At 45.6% G+C, this 18,573-nt stretch overlaps 1 protein-coding gene across 2 annotated transcripts in view; it reads left to right on the forward strand.

Moving 5' to 3' along the window:
• Positions 1 to 2,760: 2,760 nt before the first annotated feature.
• DUSP29 (dual specificity phosphatase 29) overlaps positions 2,761 to 18,573 on the forward strand; it is a 33,252-nt gene continuing 17,439 nt past the window's right edge. The window contains exons 1-2 of one of the 2 annotated variants that reach the window (XM_004426940.3): positions 2,761 to 2,861; positions 14,001 to 14,231. In XM_004426940.3, the coding sequence (XP_004426997.2) occupies positions 2,776 to 2,861; positions 14,001 to 14,231 (317 nt within the window). In that variant the 5' untranslated portion in view covers positions 2,761 to 2,775. The remainder of the gene's footprint in view (positions 2,862 to 14,000; positions 14,232 to 18,573) is intronic. The other variant, XM_087431999.1, reaches the window with a different exon arrangement.

The raw sequence follows: 18,573 nt of genomic DNA on the forward strand, positions 1-18,573 counted from the left end.
AGAGGCTGGGACAAAGAGCAGTGTCTACCTATCTCTGAAAATGGAGAAAGTAGAAGGAGATTCTGGGGAAATGGAGTTGCTAATAACAATAACATGAGGGGCCAGCCTGGTGGCGTAGTGATTAAGTTCGCGTGCTCGGCTTCAGCAGCCTGGGGTTCACAAGTTCGGATCCCAGGAGTGGACCTACGCACAGCTTATCAAGCCATGCTGTGGCAGGTGTCCCACATATAAAGTGGAGGAAGATGGGCATGGATGTTAGCCCAGGGCCAATCTTCCTCAGCAAAAAGAGGAGGATTGGCAACAGATGTTAGCTCAGGGCTAATCTTCCTCACCAAAAAAAAAAATAATAATAATAATAACATGAGTTGGGGATAACCCAGTAACATAGTGGTTAAGTTTGCATGCTCTGCTTTGGTGGCCCAGGGTTCACGAGTTCTGATCCCGGGCATGGACCTACACACTGCTCATCAAGCCATGTTGTGGTGGCGTCCCACATACAAAATAGAGGAAGACTGGCACAGATGTTAGCTCACAGCCAATCTTCCTCACCAGAAAAAAAAAAAGATGAGTCAGAGAACCAGTGGTGGGGAAAAACCTATGTCAAACATTGTTGTAAGTAAGTTCCTAAGAAGCTACATGAAAATAACAGCTATTTCGACAGATCATACTTTACCTGCACTAGTGCAGCTTGCAGTTGCACAGAACCCAAGGGACTATCCTTGGAGTTGTGAAGAGTTTGAGATGTCTTTGGATTACCTGGTTCACTCCCATCCCAGCAGGATAGTGTGTTTGCTGCATGCACATGAGGCAGCTCTTATGGCATCTACCCATGGCCTGAGTTCTGTCCTCAGAACTGTGCAGAGAGCTCTATTGTTTCTCTCACAGCTCAGCACTTCAGTTACTAGAAGATAGACCAGGTGTCCCCTGCCACCACCCCCACTCTTTTCTAATAAAATCTTCCCAGGGCTTCTGACAGCTTCTCATAATGAATGATGTGATTTTCCACCCTTCCCCATCCTTGTCACCCTCTTTTGGGCATATTTAATGTGTGAAGGATTGGGGGCATGTGGGGTGTGGGGAGGGAGGTCACCAGTCTTCTGGTCAAGCACATTTAGGGTCTACTCTAATGGCAGTGATAATCCAGCAACCCACCAAATTCTTCTCTTGGCTTAATTTAGTTGAACATCCTCTCCCTCTCTTATCTATCTTTCTATCATCTATCTATCTATCTATCTATCTATCTATCTATCTATCTAATCTCAGATGTCTTTAGATATTTGATTTTTGCCCCCCTGCTGAACCTACGTGCTCAGAGGCCCCTCTTGCCTCCTTAGCCCTTGACTTGGGCTAGGGTTAGGGCTGGGACCAGCCCCTCAGGCTCCCAGCTAGATGGAAATCTTTCTTCAGTCTTTGTCAGCTCCAGCATCTCTGACTCCTTTAGTTCTTGGGGTAACTGCAGAAGGGCCTTTTGACCCTACTGCTCTGACTCCAGCGCTTGACAGCAGGGATATTTGGACCCTGACATTTTGGCCTCGTTGTACACTGATCCTGAGTCTTTGCCTTGTAAATATTCTTTGCACCAAGAAATCAATAAAAGCTAAGTCTTTTAGCAGTTTCACAGTGACTAATACAGTAGAAGTAAGCACTCTAAATAAAACTGGCAGTAGCTAACCTGCAAATTGTGAGGAAGATCTTTGGTTTGCTGAATACAAAGTTGCAGAGGACAACAGAATGACCCTGACACAAGAAAGACCGCGACCCCTGTTAAGTGAAGGATTGTGGGGAGACTTGTGACTCCATCCCCTCTCCCCTCAATCCTTCACACATTAAAGTATGCCCAAAAGGGAGTGATAAGAATGGGGAAAGATAGAAAACGACGTCATTTGTTATAAGGAATGATAGGAAGTCCTGGAAAGATTTTACTAGAAAATTAGAGGATCCTGGACAGGACTACATGTCTCAGCACTAAAAAGAGGGCCACAGTAGTAGGGCTTGTTGTGGGGATCCTGGAGCAAATAAGCCTGGAGCCAACAAGATGGGAGGATGAGAGAAGGAACCACTAAGAAGAGAGACCAGGGATGTTGAATTGGGACTATTTTTTGGCATACTAATACCATCTAGCATTTTTTTAATGTTTATCACATGCCAGGCACTGTGCTAAGTACTTTCCGTACTTTATCTCATTTAACCCTCGTAACAACATAAGAGAACAGCGTTATGATTATTTTTCCCACTGAAGCCCAGAAGGGTTGGCCACTTGTCAGAGGTTTCTCCGGAAGTGACACAATGTAAATGAACACAAGCTTACAGTCTCTTGGGGTTTCATTGACCGCCCCTGCATGATGTAGCATCCACTCCATCCACACCCCAGAGATGGCTCCACAAACTCTCAGAAAAGACTGGAATGGGGAGTTCTTCCTCAGGCTGGGCGCCCCAGACCCTCCCATAGGCTCTGCACCAGCGGGCAAACCTCCCCTGTTCCAGCTGTTCCGGGACAGAGCCCGGGCTGGGCCCCACAAACACCTGGCCTCGTCCATCCCAAGAAAACAGAACTGGGAAATCCCCCTGCCTGTCCCTGCCCCGGCGGCCACATGTCCTGCCTCTGTGGCTGGGCTGGGGACAAGCGTGAGGGCTCCAGGTACAGGACTCCCGAAGTCAAGGGTTTCAGGTCACGTTGGTGAATCATTCTGCAAGCAGACGCCACAGGTCTCTTCTCTGACTGGGCAGCACGCAAGGTCAGCGTCAGCAGATCTGACCCTAAAAATAGGCTCTCGGATGCCAGTCGAGGCGGCTGGGTGTGCGGCTGCCACACGCCCCACGGACCAGCACCTCCTGACCCGGCCAGGCCCCAGCACGCACAGGTAAGGCCCTTGGGTGGGAGGCTGACACCTCTTGGGTCCAGCCAAATGTTCTTTGAGGGCCTGGGTGTGGGGACTAGAGGCCCCCCTTTCCACCCTGTTCTGGAGCTGCAGAGAACAGCTCCTTTTAGTGTGAAAGGCTTCTTGTTGCCCCTTCTCTAGAGACTCCATGAAATTTTCTCCACTTCCCTCCCTCTAAATCTGAGCTTCCAGTTCAATGACCATTTCTAAAGGATAATAGGGTGGGGTAAAGCTCATGGGGCCCTTCTGAAGCATTGGATGCTTTGTTATCATATATCATATTCCAGCAAGGGTCTGCATTTGTCTGCTGAGCCAATAGAGGGGAAAATATCTCAGCGGGAGGCAGGGATAGAGACCCTGAAGTAACTCGCATCATGTGTAGGGAAGCACAATTACAAATAAGTACTCAACACCCCAGGGATGAGAATTCTTCCTGCGTCCTGGGTAATGCTAGGCATCAGTTGGACAGAGTGACTATTTTCAAAGGTTTTCCCAGTCCTGGTGGAAGGACAGGGTTGGGGATGACTGCCCTGGGAAAGATGGGGAGACCGCGTCACGAAGGGACAGAGCCACTTGATCAAGACAGCAGCACGTGTAGGTAGGAAGGTGGGAAGGCGTTCCGTGTCTAGACCAGGGATCTCCCATTAGACCCTGGCGCCCTTGTCCTGTGGCCCCAATAGCCCCTCATGGGAGTGGAACCCAAGAGCTGCTGGGTGTGGGGAGCTCTGATTGTTCAGGGAAGCTGAAAACATTCCAAGGGAAAAACCTTTTAAGTAAGAAGGGAAGGGGCATGAGGCGCAGGTGTGGAGAGGCTCCTCACGTAAGGCTCCAGCACCTGAGGCTCCCGGGTACTTGGTGCTTGTTCTGTTGCCCACACCTCTTCCTTGTGCTCCCCCCTTGTTCTCTTCAAGGGAAAATCATTTTGTTCCCACAAAATGACATTTACAAACAACACTTGAAGGGCTTCTGAGCTGAGTCCTGTACGAGGAAAGAGCCTTGGACGTGGAGGGGAGTGGGAGAGGGTCTGAGGAGTTAGGGGGAGGTCAGTGGGCCCTGAAGGCTCTTCAAGGGCAAAAGCAGATCTGTGCTGAGGGTTAGAGGGAAGGCAGTGGTCCTCCACCATCTGATAAGCTGGAAGCCCTCACTGGGGACACTTCAGTTCTGGGGGGACACTTCAGTTCTGGGGTGACACTGGGCTGGAGGGGAATCTGGGTCCTGTTGAGGGTGGAATTCCTATGGCTGTTGTCAACCCCTCAGGGGATGAGGAGCAAAGGAGGGGCACTGAGCCTTGGCTGTTAGCATTTCCTGCAACCCTGCTGAGGCCCAGCTGAGTCCACCTGAGGAGGGGGCAACCTGCCCTTCACCAGCCACTGAGCCAGGGTTGGCCTTCCACAGACACTGCACTTTGTGTATCAGTAATGTTTCCTGGTGCTGACGATGTGCTAGACACTGTTCCAAGAGCTCTTCTTATAAGTATTAACTCACTTACTCCTCACAACTACAACAGCCCTGTGAGGGATCTACTTCATCATGTCCATGTCCATTTTCAGATGAGGAAACTGAGACCCAAGGAGGTGAATTGGTTTGTCAATGTCACAAAGCCCAGACAGTGGTAGAGACTGGAACCCAGTGTGCCTCTGATGGCGCAGCCACTGTGCTCTAGTGCCCCTCAGTGGGGTGGGGGTAGGGGTGACATCTCACTGTCCTGCCTCCGTCGAGGCCTGAACTCCAACCTGGATCTACCCCCAGGGAGGACTGGGCCTGGGAACAGCTACTCCAGGTCCTGGTGCCAGCAGTCATAGTTCCATTTGTCCTCTACAGCCAGACCTCAGAGTAGATGGTGTTTGAATTTTTGCTTCCGGAGACCCTTGATGGTTCTGGGCCCACCACTTCTACAGTAAACAGGGGTTCAAGTCTCATAGCAGCCTGGCACAGCCAGCAGATATTAACTGGCTGGAGAGAGTCCTTTCTCCTCCTCCCAAAACCTTGCTTGCACTACATACAGGAGCAAACGAGCCCCATCACCCACAGGAGAATGTTCAGGCTTATTTATGCCCTCTCCCATCTGCCACAACCACCCATCAGAGACCCTTGGCCCTGGCCAAACTGCTCTACTCACTCTTCCCTATTCTTAGCTCAGAACTTAGCTCCCAACACAGTTGGGAATTCTCCACCCACCCTTCCCCTGCCTTCTCGTTCCCCCTTCATGAAACATTCTTTGAGCCTATGTCAATGTGCCAACGACTTATATTATCTCATATAATCGAACAACCAGTGAAGTGGATATTATCCCCATTTTATAGATAAGGAAGGTGAAGCCCAGAAATGTGAGACTCCAAGGCCAGTGAAAGCTCTTTCCATGACTTCACCACTCTGTGCTTCACATCGGAGAGGGAGGCATACCAAATTGAAGGGCCCAGGCCCGCCCTCAGGAGCGCATACCTTGTGACCAAGAATATAGTGGCCTATCTGTTGACTCGGGTTGGGATGCTCAGCTGCCTGGGTTGAGTTCCAGCCACACCACCTACTCGCTTGATGTCATCACTAACTTCTCTGACCCTCATTTTTCTCATCGGTAAAGTTGGGGCAGCTATTCCCTGTCTAAGAGATTTTGAGAGTAGGTAATCAGCAGGCACACGATAAAAGTAACCATCTATATAATCATTTCTCTGGGTCCTGCTAGGGCCTTGATTTCTCAGTGAGCTTTTGTGGCAGTTTTAAGAGGTGAGAGCTTAGCCCCCAGCCTTCCCTAGGCCCAGAGCCTCCTCTGTGCAGCGTTGAGAGATAGGCTTACTGAGGAATAGCGGCCTGGATGGGAAATGGATGGGTGGCAGGCCCATAGTGGGGGCTGCATCCCCACAGTCTACCCCACTCCCATCTTTCCTCACACAAAGAAGCCTCACGTTCTGAGGTGATGCACAATGGGAAATAGTTCTTGAAAGATGTGGGCTAAAAGGCCATCTACTCCTGAATTCATGAGCTGTGAAACTGCCTGCAGTGTTTCCACACATTTTCAGAGGAAGCAAAGCTCCAGCTACTTAGGAAGGAACCACAACTGGCCTGGTCAGACGTCATGGCCTCTCATCTCCTGTGCCAGAGCCTTCTCTCCCTCACAGGAAGCCAGGCCACAGAGGTCAAGTCCATCCCGCCAGCTCCCTTGTCTGAGGAGGAAGCCACGTGTTGGCCTCCAGCCTCCTCACGGTTTCCGGGAGGCCTGACTCTGCCAAATCAAGATTGGGGAAATCAATTAAGAGTTCATAAATTACCACCCCGAAGCACTTTGAAACCATTCGAAGAGTTAATCAAACAAGTTAATGACATCGACACCATAGTAGAAGGAATATCAAATTACCTCTTTAAATGAAGCCTTTTCTGTTTTTTTAATAAAAGGATTTTATATTAATTCACTTAATTGCCTCCTGTTAACATACTTGCCAGAATCCAAAAGAAAAAAAATCTGTTAAACTTGGATTACGTCTGATACATTAAGAATTAAATTATAGGCAACAGAAAATTCCTGGGTTTTCACGTCCAGGTTTTAATTTTTTAAAAACCTACAACCTTTACTTCTTAGCTAGGATCATTTTTGTAGATTTAAGATGCTTAAAGACAAGCACTGACTTGTAAATTTAAAATATGTATATTTATATATGTACACTGCTGCCAAATTCCACCCTCCACATACCTCAGCAGTAGGCATTACTGTACTAATAGAGTAATTTACCCAACCACAAGAACATTGTTAGTCTCTCCTTCTTTCAAGGCACATTCCAAGCCCAACTTGGGTGGTGTCATTGAAGAAATGTGGTGTGCATGCATTTAAACATAGACTAACTTCCCCCAATGATCCCAATGCATTAGGACATAAACATGTGACGTACACGTTTGCACAGATACAGGATACCTTCAAAAGGAGAGGAGAATTTTTTTAAAAGGATTATAAAAGCTCTACTAGACTAAAAACTTCTAGAAGGCAGAGATCTCTCTGGCCCAGCCTATCCCTGGTGCTTAACAGACGGATGTGTGAGTAAAGCTGGGTGGAAGGAGGGGGCAGGGCCAGGTCTAACTTTTGAGGTGAAGTCAAGGAGGAGGTGACGCCACTTCCCATCCCCACTCGTGACCCACCAGAGCACCCCAAGGTTAGCTGATTTAGACTAGACCAAGAGCAGGCTAAGGTGAGTCATGGGGGACAGGGAAGGGTGCTGCCCTCTCCATCTGAGGTCTGTCTCCAGTCAGAGGGGAAGGAAATTTCCCTCAGAGGTGGATTTACCCCGAAGCTTCAGAACCCCGTACTTGCACTGGCCTCTTCCAAGGCCCTGCACCTATTTGGTTTCCTTAAAGAAATTGTATAAGCTTCAGGACCCACAAAACTTGACTCCCCTCTGGTTTCCCGGGAAGCACTGAGGGACTAGAATGACCTTCTGACGCGACCTAGACCTGGCTCAGCCACCAGAGGCCTCAAGGGGGACACAGCCTTGCCTTTGCGGAGCTCACACTTACTGGGAGGATACTCAGTGCCATGCCAGATGTAAGGAACACATTGTCAGGCCTCACCCTGAAGGCTACCTTCCTGTGCCTCAGCCCAGTTTTAGGGTGAGCATCTACTACATCCAGAACAATTCTAAAACAGAACTTTCACAGGCTTTTTTTCCCCTCCACATACTCAAGTAATACATGTTCCACCACAGAAATTTTAGAAAAGATACTTCCTTAAAAAGAAGAAAAATCACGTAATTTCATCATCCTAAAATAAGTATATAGCCAGTGTTACTATTTTGGTGAAATGTATTTTTGTATAAGAACAGAATCACATGTACTGTACCTGCTGCTTCATAAACATCTGGTCTCTTCTCTGCACTGGCACAAGCCTTTCCCTTTAATTTCTCAGAACCACCACAAAGGTGGCAGTCTGTCGTGTCTAACAGTTTCACCGAAGGTCTAGGGTGACAAAGCAGGGGCTGACATAGCTACAGGGCACCGCAAAGTTGAACACTGGGAATCCCTGTTCTCAGTAGTCCTGTGGCTGTGTCTCCCCTGAACACTCCTCACCTGGCTGTCTCTGGCCCCCACCACCCTCCCTCCCTCATCTCGCCACAGGGCCACTTAGAGATTTAATTTTCCCACCGAAATGAATGATGCATCTCTCCTCCCGCTTCTCCCATCCTCCACCTTAGAAAGCAAGAGAGTTCAGGTTGGGGTTTTGTTTGTTTGTTTGTTTTAAAAAGCATCTTTACCCCCCTTGTTAACAGCTCCATTTTATCAAAGAAGATAATGAAGCTTATGGAGGAAGAGATGTGTAGATCTGAGAGTCCTCAGTGACTGTTGGGGCTCTGAGAGCAGAGAAAGGCCATGAGCCAGTGAACGTAGGGAGAGAGGTACAGAGAGGCAGAGGAGTCCCAGGAAAGTTCCAGGTCCCGGGAGCAAGTAAGATAGAGTAGAAATCACAAATTAGAAGTCACAAGCAGCTTTCTGCCCAGACTGTTCTGTTTGGCCAGCACAGTTAAAAAGTATAGACATGGTTATTTATTATGAAATATGATTATTTATTAAAAGAATCCCAAAATAGAAAACAGAAAAAAATTTCCTTGAGTCCTGCCACTTGCCCACAGTATGGACATTCTGATGGCCTTTTTTCCTAGTTTTAAAATATATGTATATATTTATATTATTTATATAAATATATAAATAATATTTATATAATTAATATATATAAATTAATTATAAGTATATATTAATTAATATTAATATATATAACATATATATAAAGCATGTATATATATATATATATATATATATATACACTCATTTTTTTTTCTTTTTTACATAAAGTCAAATCACAGTGTCAAAATTATAGTTTTCAATTCAGATCAAAGCCTTTCCTCATTGGGCAATGGAAACCTGTAACCAAATGCAAGCTGTACCATTGAAAATTCTGAAATGGAGTCAGAATTAATGTGTTGATTATTTCTGGAACTAGCTCCTCAAAGTAAAGGCCACTGTTTCACAGAGTGAAATGGCACTCCAGGCCTTGGTGGTCAAGGATCACTTGGCTTCTGCATTCTCTGTTATCACAGTGTCTTTAAATGTTTTAAAATTAGCAGTATCTTAGTTCAGGTTCCCTCAAAAGTGGACCCTGAGACCAGGGTTTTGGTACAAGTTGTTCATTGGCGAGGTGCTCCAGGAAGCACGGTGCAGAGTGGAGAAATGAGACCAGGAGGGAAGAGAGCCAGCAAAGGATGTGTGAGTGAGCAGGTTACCACTCTGGGCACCGGGCAGGAGCGCACTGCGGAGCCTCCAGGAGACTGTGTAGAACAGACTTTAGAATGGTCCCGCTCACGGTGGAGGAAACTGGGGTATTTATCCACCAACTCCTGCCCCTCATTGGCGATAACTTCTGCGAGTAATTTCCCACACTTTAGGCCTAACTAGTGCAAAGACCAGAAAATACCCTCAAGCTAAGAGATACAGGGGCTTGCGAGAGGAAACCTTTGTGTACCAGGGAGCTGTCCACTTACACTGCAGTGATCTGAGCTGAGGAGTGGGATGGGACAAGGACAGCATCTGCTACAGCTGCCGGCATATAAAAATCAGCAGATTTCTCACAAGACTCTGCTTTCTGACTTCTCATAAAAATATCAGACAATCCAGGCTTGCATTCCCACATGGAATGGCAAGTTGCTGCCCCTTCAGAGGGGGCACTGGGCTCTCTAGTGTGCCACAGTTCCCACCACTCCCAGATGTCTCCCGCTGGAAGCCTATAATTAGGTCTTTGTTTGTTTGTTTTATTCTTTAACACCCAACCCACTTCCCTCCTCCATGTTACCTGCCTGGCCCCTCCAGGAAGGAGCCTGAGTTTGTTCTCCTTTGAGGAGGAGACAGACTGATGCTGCACACAGGCAAGTAGCCTTCAAGTTGGCATTTGGTTTCCAGGGACCAAACCTTTAAATATGAAGCTGTAACAGGAAGCTGGAGGCCTTTCTTGACAACCTGCCCAGCTCTCATTATGACATTTAGCCTGTGATTGATATTGTGTATGTCATCAAGACCTTGGCAGTTAATCTCTGGGTCGAATCTATGGAAACCAAACAGATTTGTCTTCTCCTTCCATTTTGGCTGTGATCTGGGAAACAGACGCTCCCAGCCTCTCTGAGATTCAGAGATTTGGGAGCCATGCAGAGAGGGATGCACACAGGCCGCCTTCAGGATTTGGAAAGATTACAGGTCTGTGGTTTCTGGACGGCTCTGTGCTTTGTTCTCTTTCCCCATCAAATCTGCACGCCGGAGGATAATAGATCCCAGAGCTCCCTCTGCGTGCCAAGCCACTCTGGGTAGACCACACCACTTCCTCTTCTGTCTGGAAATCCAGCCGAGGCTTTCAGCACGGGGATGGGGATGGGGATGGCTCCTTCCACAGTATAATGAAGGAGGAAGGGCCTCAGCAAGGGTGAGGTCAGCTTCAGTGATCAAAGGAGGCAGGCAGAGGTTTCAGAATGCAATTTACTCCAGTGTCTCCCTAAATCACCTCTTCTGAAGCCTCCTTTAGTGGCAGGCAGGGTTCAAAATGGCCTAAACCTCCTAATTTAGGTGCATGGTGCCCAGCTTCTACTCATTTTGAAACAAGAAGAGTTGGTGCCATGGACAGGCTGAGCTCCAGACCTCTCAGAATTAAGCTGCCTGTGGACCTGAAGCAAGGAGAGCTCTAACTGCACTCTTAGGAGCCTGAGGGGTCTGTGCTGGTGCCCGCCTCAGAAGTTTCTGGCCATCCCTTGAAACAACTCCCCACTTTGTGACTGGAAACGCCAGCAGGCAGACTCCAGAGTGGAGTTCAGGCCTGAGCAACCATCCGCTACAGGGGTTGGTCTGTCCTGTATTCTGCACTCCGCTCACCTTTACCCCTCCTCCAAATTAGCCCAGAGGCTCAGTCCCGCCTCATCAGCTCTGACTGAGTCCCTAGCACAGGCCTCACAGTCCTTTTTTTATTCACTCACTCAGTAATTCATTCACTCATTTCACTCATTCACGAAGCCATTCCCTCATTCAACAAATACTTTCTGAACACCTCCTCCGTGTCAGACACTGAGGCTACAGAGATAAACAACACTAAGGAACCATCTCCAAGGAGCCCAGAGCAAGGTTATCCAGCCCCTCACTCCTCCCGGTCCTGCACCCTTCTTCTGGCCTCCACTTCAACGAGAAGATGGAAAGCATATTGAGCACCCTTACTACCCTTCTCTTGACTTACCAGCTCCTGATTCTTTAGCCGTACTACTCTTGGGCAATTATTATCAAACGTGACCGAGCATCAGACTCACTTGGGAGCTTGTTAAAATACAGGCTCTTAGGCCCCTAGCCCCAGTTCAGGGTGCAACCCAGGAATCTATTTTTAGCAAGTGCTGGGTAATTCTGAGGGAAGTGGTCTTTAGATCACGCTTTGACAGACCCCAAAGAAGGGTCACCTCTGCTGCCTATTGCCCTCATCCCCCAACTCAGGATCTTGCAGGAGCAAGTCATAGATCCTGGCTTCTCAGGATCCTCAAAGACACACACCGCTAGCTAGTGCTCCTTTAATTCACCTCCTGTGAACTTGAGAGAAGCAAATTCCCCGGAGCAGTGCTTTCAGCCCTTTCCTTTTCCTCTTAAAAATTTTTTTATGGAAATTTGAAACACAAAGAGAAACAGTAACTATTTTACAACCATCATCCAACCGCAAGCACCATCATCCATGGCCAATCCTGCCTCATCACACCTCCACCTATACCCCCCACCCCACACACAATATATTACTACATTTTCCAACTATATCATTTTTGAAGCAAACCCCAGACATCACATCATTTCATCTGTATTTCAGTATGTATTTCTAAAAGATAAGGCCCTGTGGTATAATTTAACTGTCCTCTGAATCTCCTGCAAATTGGTTGTTAGATCTAGACTCTGAGGACTCTGATCAAACATTCAGGTTTTTCTTTGGTGAGACTACTTTTGTGGTGGTGGTGCGTTCTTCCATCAGAAGGCCCATAATGTCTGATCATCTCTCCTTATGTTGCTAGCAGTCAGTGTTCAATGCCTACCTCCATTAGCTCATCGGGTGTTATAAAATGGTGCTTTCTTCCTTCTTTATTATCTGGAATACGTCTATAAAAGAGAAAATTTCCCTCATCTACCCAGTAGTACAGTTTGTATCAGAAAGGAACAATAAATGCTGGATTCTTTCCCTTTACTATCTGTCTTCAAAATAATGAGCTGGTTCCCCAGCATCTTCCAACAGTGAATAATTGTTTTAAGTAACATTACAATTTAAATGTTTGATGTTTCAATGCACTGCAATTATTTTTATTACTCATGTTCAAATTTTTCCATTTTTGACAAGAGGGAGCCTCTTGGAGTTGTATCCTGAGTCCTTTTCACATGATCCTAGCGGTCTTTGAAACTACCAACCCTTTTTCACATTCTTCAAATCCCTGGCCTGCCTCTCCTCACACTGCATCCCCCCAGCCCCACCTCCTCTCTCTCAGGAATTACTTCTTCTCAGAAGACAGAGACCATGTGTTACAAACATTCTCAATTTACAATTTTCCTCATCTGTACAATGGAGATAATAATAAGCACCTATCTCCTAGGGTTGTTAAGAAGATTAAATAAATTAATAATTATAAAGCACTTCGATCAGTGCCTGGCACAAAATATGTGCTACATAAATACTTGCTAACTAAATAAATATTCCCTCCCCATCACCCACTTCCGTGTTCCTCAGTTACCCAATTCTTTTCTCCTTCCCCGCAGTCTCAGAGCACCAGGAGTAGAACTTCCCTTCCCTCCCCAGGCTGTCTGAGTGTAGATGTATCAGTCGCTCAGCTCAGAGAACAAACCTGCCCAATTCCACAGTTAATTCATCTCCTTGGGGACAGCGGCCTTTCTTCTCCTGCATTCCACTTGCAGAGTCTGACAAGCTCTCCAAATACACGTTTCAATCTGCAAAACACAGCTCTCTAGCTTGGAACATCTCTTCTGATCCCCTGGTAAGTCAGCACAACCGCCAGCCCCCTAGTGTGTGAGCGGCAAATATTGACTTCAACTGTCCTAACTAGCTGACTAAGCCTCATGCAGCCAAATCTTCTTCCACTCTGTTGGCCTAAAACAAATAAACACTCAGTTATTCTACCAACAAAATGGCTTTATTCTGGAACAGCAAGGAATTGGAATTTGTGACACGAGGTCTACGGTAAACCTCAGGCAAGTCCGGAAAAACAAAGGGGAGAAACATTCTTTTACAAAATTGGGCGGGGCTGTTATAAACAGAGAGTCCATTGGAGCAAACTGGGAATTTGAAGTATAGTGGCTTTTCATTGGCTGACTTATGGCAGTCTCTCATTGGCTGAGCTGTTGCTGGGCAAGGAGGAATTTCTTCCTTCCTTCTGCTGGCGAAGTAAAGTAGTATCACTTCCTGTCTAGAGATGCAAGGTACGGCTCTTCCCTTCCAGGTCTACAGTGTGTGTTGAGTGGCACGTGCAAGAGTTCTCTGTTCTGGCCTCCTGACTCCATTTTAAATGAGGTTTCTGTTTATTAATTTTCACAACCCCAAGGCTGCTGAAGCCCGGAGAATGTGTCTGGCTGCCCAGACAACATAGCCTCTGGATTTCTAGGGGTACCCATTCCACTGGCTCTCTGCAAATGTTAAGTACCAGAGTCCTGGAATGGCAGAGGCTGTCTGGGCCTTCCTATTCCGGTTCAAAATGGCCCAAACCAGCAGATTGGAGTCAGAAAAAGGAAAAAGTAGGCACCAAAGAAGAGGTAAAATCTAAAGGAAAAGAAGCAAGGGACTGGCTGCCTGCAGGGATTTCTTAAGCCCGAAGCACATCTCCAGTCTGCTGCAAATCCTCCTCGGCCCACATCAGAGGGTGCCCAGCACTCTTGCTCTGGCGGAGACTGGAGTGTTGAGGAAGTGTTGTTTAACTGTCACCATGGCCTTCTTTGTGGCCTGGGAAGAGGAAGCAGGAGCACAGCAGGCCAGGAAAATGTCTGCCAAAACTTAAGATCAGCTTATTCCCACCTCTCTTTGTAAAGCCCATTTCCTACCTCTGTTCCCTGCTAACCCCAATTCTGACCCTCTCTCATGACCAGCTGCAGAAAGGAAAGCAAATCCCTGGGCTCCAAGATGACATCCGGAGAACCGAAGACAAGCCTCAAGAATGCCTACCCATCTGCCAGGAGGCTGCTGCAGAAGGCAGAGGAGGGGGAGGCGGAAGACTACTGTACCCCCGGAGCCTTCGAGCTGGAGCGTCTCTTCTGGAAGGGCAGTCCTCAGTACACCCACGTCAATGAGGTCTGGCCCAAGCTGTACATCGGTGATGAGTAAGTGCCCAGGTCAATCCTCACCTTCAGCCTCGCCCAGGAGAAGGTCCCCAGCCCCTCCCCAGATCACACCTCTCACCACCTCTTCACCCTGAGCTTTTGCTTTTTAGGTTAGTTGTTTTGTGAGAACTCTTTTAGTTAGGGCTAGGGTCATTTTCATGTTGCAGAAAACTCAGAAAAGGGGCTTAAGCAAGATAGAGTTTTATTTCCCTCTCACATAAAAGAAGTCCAGAGGAAGGCAAGTTGGGGCTGTTATGGCAACTCTAGGGTCTTCAGGAGCTTAGGCTCCTGTGCTTCTGCTCCACCATCCCAAGGTCATGGCTTCCTTCCTCAAGGTTGCTGCATGGGCCAAGATTACTGACAGGGCTCCAGCGATTATCTGTAGGATCCAGACCACAGGAAGGTAGAGGGAAAAGAAGAGCAAAAGGGCATCTTTCCAAAGGGAAGTCCCACCTAAGACTTCCCCTGCCCTTAGCTGCAAGGGATGCTGGGAAATGTAGTTTTTTATTTTAGGTGGTTATAATACCGGCAAGAATAAAGTCAGTTCTCAGTTTGGTGGCACAGGAGCACATCAACCTATGTGCCAGGAAGCACAGGCCTAGCAAAGTTGAGGTTGCTGTCCCGTCCTCTAGATTTTTATAGCCACCATTCCCCACTCTGTAAGCAATTGGGAAGTGCCTACTGTAAATAATATTAATAATAATAATAATGCCTATCATTTATTGAATACCATGTGCCAGGCACTGTGCTAAGCATCTTGCATGTATAATCTCATTTTATTCTCACCATAGCCAAATGAAAGAGGTCATCTAATTACTCCCATTTTAAAGACAAGGAAACTGAGGTACAGACCAGTTAAGTAACTGGCCCAAGGTCCTACAGCTCAGTAGGTGGCAGAGAGCTAGATTCGAACGCAGCCCAACCCAGAAGCTTTCATCTTTAACTAGCACTCCTACTCTGCCCTCCATCCCCCAGATTCCAGCTCACATTCCATCTCTCCAAGGAGCAGATGGTACAGGCCCCCTGCATGTGTGATTTTAATACACGACGTGCTGCTTAAAACCTAAAGAGAATCGTCTAGTCGTGGGAAGATCAAGGGTCTCTTTTTTCCTTAATATTTTTAAATTGAAAAAGTTACAAAAATTATATGCCTTTTTATACTAAATTAAACTAAACAGAGGGTTATAAAAACAAACTGCATAATCTCCCTTTGTCCTCTCTTAATTTTGCCACTAACTAGTATTAAGTTTACTTGCATACTTCTACTACTTTATGTATGCTAATGCAAACATATAAAAGGTTTTCATTTCTTTTAAATACTCTTTAGCGGAAAAAAAAAAGGAATCATACTATTCTGTACTTTTACTATTCCATAGGATAGCTGTACCACAATTTATCCAGTCTTTTCCCAGTGTGAACATTAGGGGAACCTAGGTGAGGGGTGTATAGGGACTCTATGTACTGTTGTTTTTTTTAAAAATAATAGCTTTATTGGAATATAACTCACATTCCATAAAATTCACTCTTTTAAAGTGTACAAGTGTACAATTCAGTGGTTTTATTATATTCACAGAGTTGTGCACCCATCACCACTATCTAGTTTCAAAGCAGTTTCATCACCTTGAATTATTTTCGAACCCATTAAGTAATCACTCTGCATTCTCCATCTTCCCCCAGTCTTAGGCAGCCACCAGTCGGCTTTCTGTTTCTCTGGATTTACCTATTCCAGACATTTCATATAAATGGAATCATAATATCTGACCTTTTGTGACTGGCTTCTCTCACTTAGCATAATGTTTTCAAGCTTCATCCAAGTTGTAGCATGTGTCAGTATTTTGTTCTTTTTATTGCCAAATAATCTCTGTAACGTTTTTAAGTCTAAAATTAGTTCAAAATAAAAATGGTACACATACTCCTTGACTCCAAATATCACTTTAAGAAATGTAATTTACAGGGGCCGGCCCTGTGGCGTAGTGGTTAAGTGCACACGCTCCGCTGCTGGTGGCCTGGGTTTGGATCCTGGGCACACACCAACGCCCCACTTGTCAGGCCATGCTGTGGCAGCGTCCCACATAAAGTGGAGGAAGATCGGCACGGATGTTAGCTCAGGGCCAGTCTTCCTCAGCAAAAAGAGGCGGATTGGCATGGATGTTAGCACAGGGCTGATCTTCCTCACCAAAAAAAAAAAAAAGAAGAAATGTAATTTACAGAAATGAGTACCAATGCATAAGGAAATATGCACAACAATGTTTATTTTAACACTGTTTGAAGTAGCAAAAAAAAACAAAGAGGAGGAAACCTGAATCTCTTATCCTTTAATAATAAAATATTCACTACATGTAGTAAATACATGTTTTTTCTAGTATAAAAGTAATATATGCTCATTATATAAATATAGAAGTCTTAGTTTCTCTATTTGTAGTAGTTTAATGAGAACCTTTCTCATAGGGTTGTACAGATTAAGTGAGATAATATATGTAAAATATTAGTGCAGTGCCTAGTACACAGTAAACACTCAACAAAGGCTAGCTGTAATAATAAAATAGTGATTAATGTATGGAAGAAAACTTTTAAATCTCCCAGAACAATAACCAAAGCCCATTACTCTGAAGCCACTCTTATTAATATTTCAGTATATTTCCTTCTAGACTTTCTGTGTATTATTTTTGGTTTTGAAATTTGTTTTTATATAGTTGTAACCATATTGATTATTCATTTTTTCCACATAGCATCATTCATAAACTCTTCCCTTATTATATACTTCTCATATATTTAATATAATACTATATATTATGTATGTAATATATATTATAATTATATATATAATGATATATCAGATGGATATAAGATCATTTATTTAACCACTTCCCTATTGTTGGACATATCAGTTATTTCCATGTTCTCAATTTTATAAATAATGCTGCAGTGGACATCTTTATGCATAAAAATTTTTTCATATGTAGGATTATTTGCTTAGATCTGACCCTAAAAATGGTATAACCAGGGGAAGGGGGATTGAGATTTTAAGATTTACACTGTCTCTGTGTCTTTATCTATGCTGTTCCCTTTGTCTAAAATGCCTTCCTTTCACCTCATCTCTGTTTCCAAATCCTATGCGTTCTTCAAAGTCCACTCACGTTAGTTCTGCCATGAAGCTAGCTTTCCCCAATCCCCCTAGTGAGAAGAAAGCTTTTTCTCTCTGTACTGTATTATTTACCTTTCCAACAGCTTATAATAGTAATAACAGCTAATTGTGTTGGATTCTCACCATGGGCCATGCCCTGTGCTAGGCATCATTTAACCTCCACAATGACCCTATGAACGAGGTACCATTATTACTCCCATTTTACAAATGGGCAAACCAAGCCTCAGAGAGTTCATCCATTTAGTTAGTCAGTCAGTATTTACTGGGCACTTTACTAGGAGCTGTGGGGGACACAAAGAGGAAACTGAGGCTCAGAGAAATTAAGTGACCAGCCCAAGGTCACCCATCAGTCAGTGGTAGAATTTATATGCAAACCCAGATCAAGAATATGTGGTCAGTCAGATAAAGAAGGTGTTTTGCAGTTGAGGAGAAGAGGTGTGTAGAAATGTAACAGGGAACAGAGAGAGAAGGGGGTGGGGGGATGGAGTGTGGGGTTTGAGTCTTGGCTCTGCCAGTTACCATTTGTGTGATCTTGGACAAGTTGTTTTACCTCCCTTCTCCTTGTATGGCCACGGTAATAGGGCTTATCTCACAGTGTGAAGATTAGATGAATTAAAACAAGTGAAGTGCTCGAGTAGTAGCTGGCACATAGTAAACACTCAGTAAGTGCTTGGTATTATTATGGACCTGAGAAAGCGTCACAGAAGAGGTGACTCCCAAGCTTGACTCTAGAAGATGGGTAGGATTTCAACAAAATTCCAGGCAGGAGGAGCAGGATGAGAAAAGGCATAAAGGTGAGAGCAAACAGGGCAATTTATCTGGAATACAGGGAATGAATGTGGGAGAAAGGGCACTTGCAGAAGGTCTGGGACTAAGCCAAGTTTTACCACTGTGTGGTCAGCCTAGATTTAGCCGTGCAGTGGTAACAGGTGACCCCAACATCTCGGTGGCCTACCACAACGTTTATTTCTCACTCACGTGACATGTCCATGGTGGACATGCCGGCCGGTTCTAACTATGCTTCATGTCCACTTTACTCCAGGACCCAGGACTCAGAAGTAGCCGTTATCTGAGATTTTGGCAGAGAGAAAAGAGATGGCGAACCACAAGCTGACTCAGAAGTGACACAAGCCACTTATGCCCACATTTCATTAGCCAAAGCAAGTCCACGCCAAAGCTTCATGTCAATGGGGCAGG

This window comes from Ceratotherium simum, chromosome 6 (genome assembly GCF_057802395.1).
Source record: "Ceratotherium simum simum isolate JZ-2026a chromosome 6, ASM5780239v1, whole genome shotgun sequence".
Taxonomy (NCBI): Eukaryota; Metazoa; Chordata; class Mammalia; order Perissodactyla; family Rhinocerotidae; genus Ceratotherium; species Ceratotherium simum.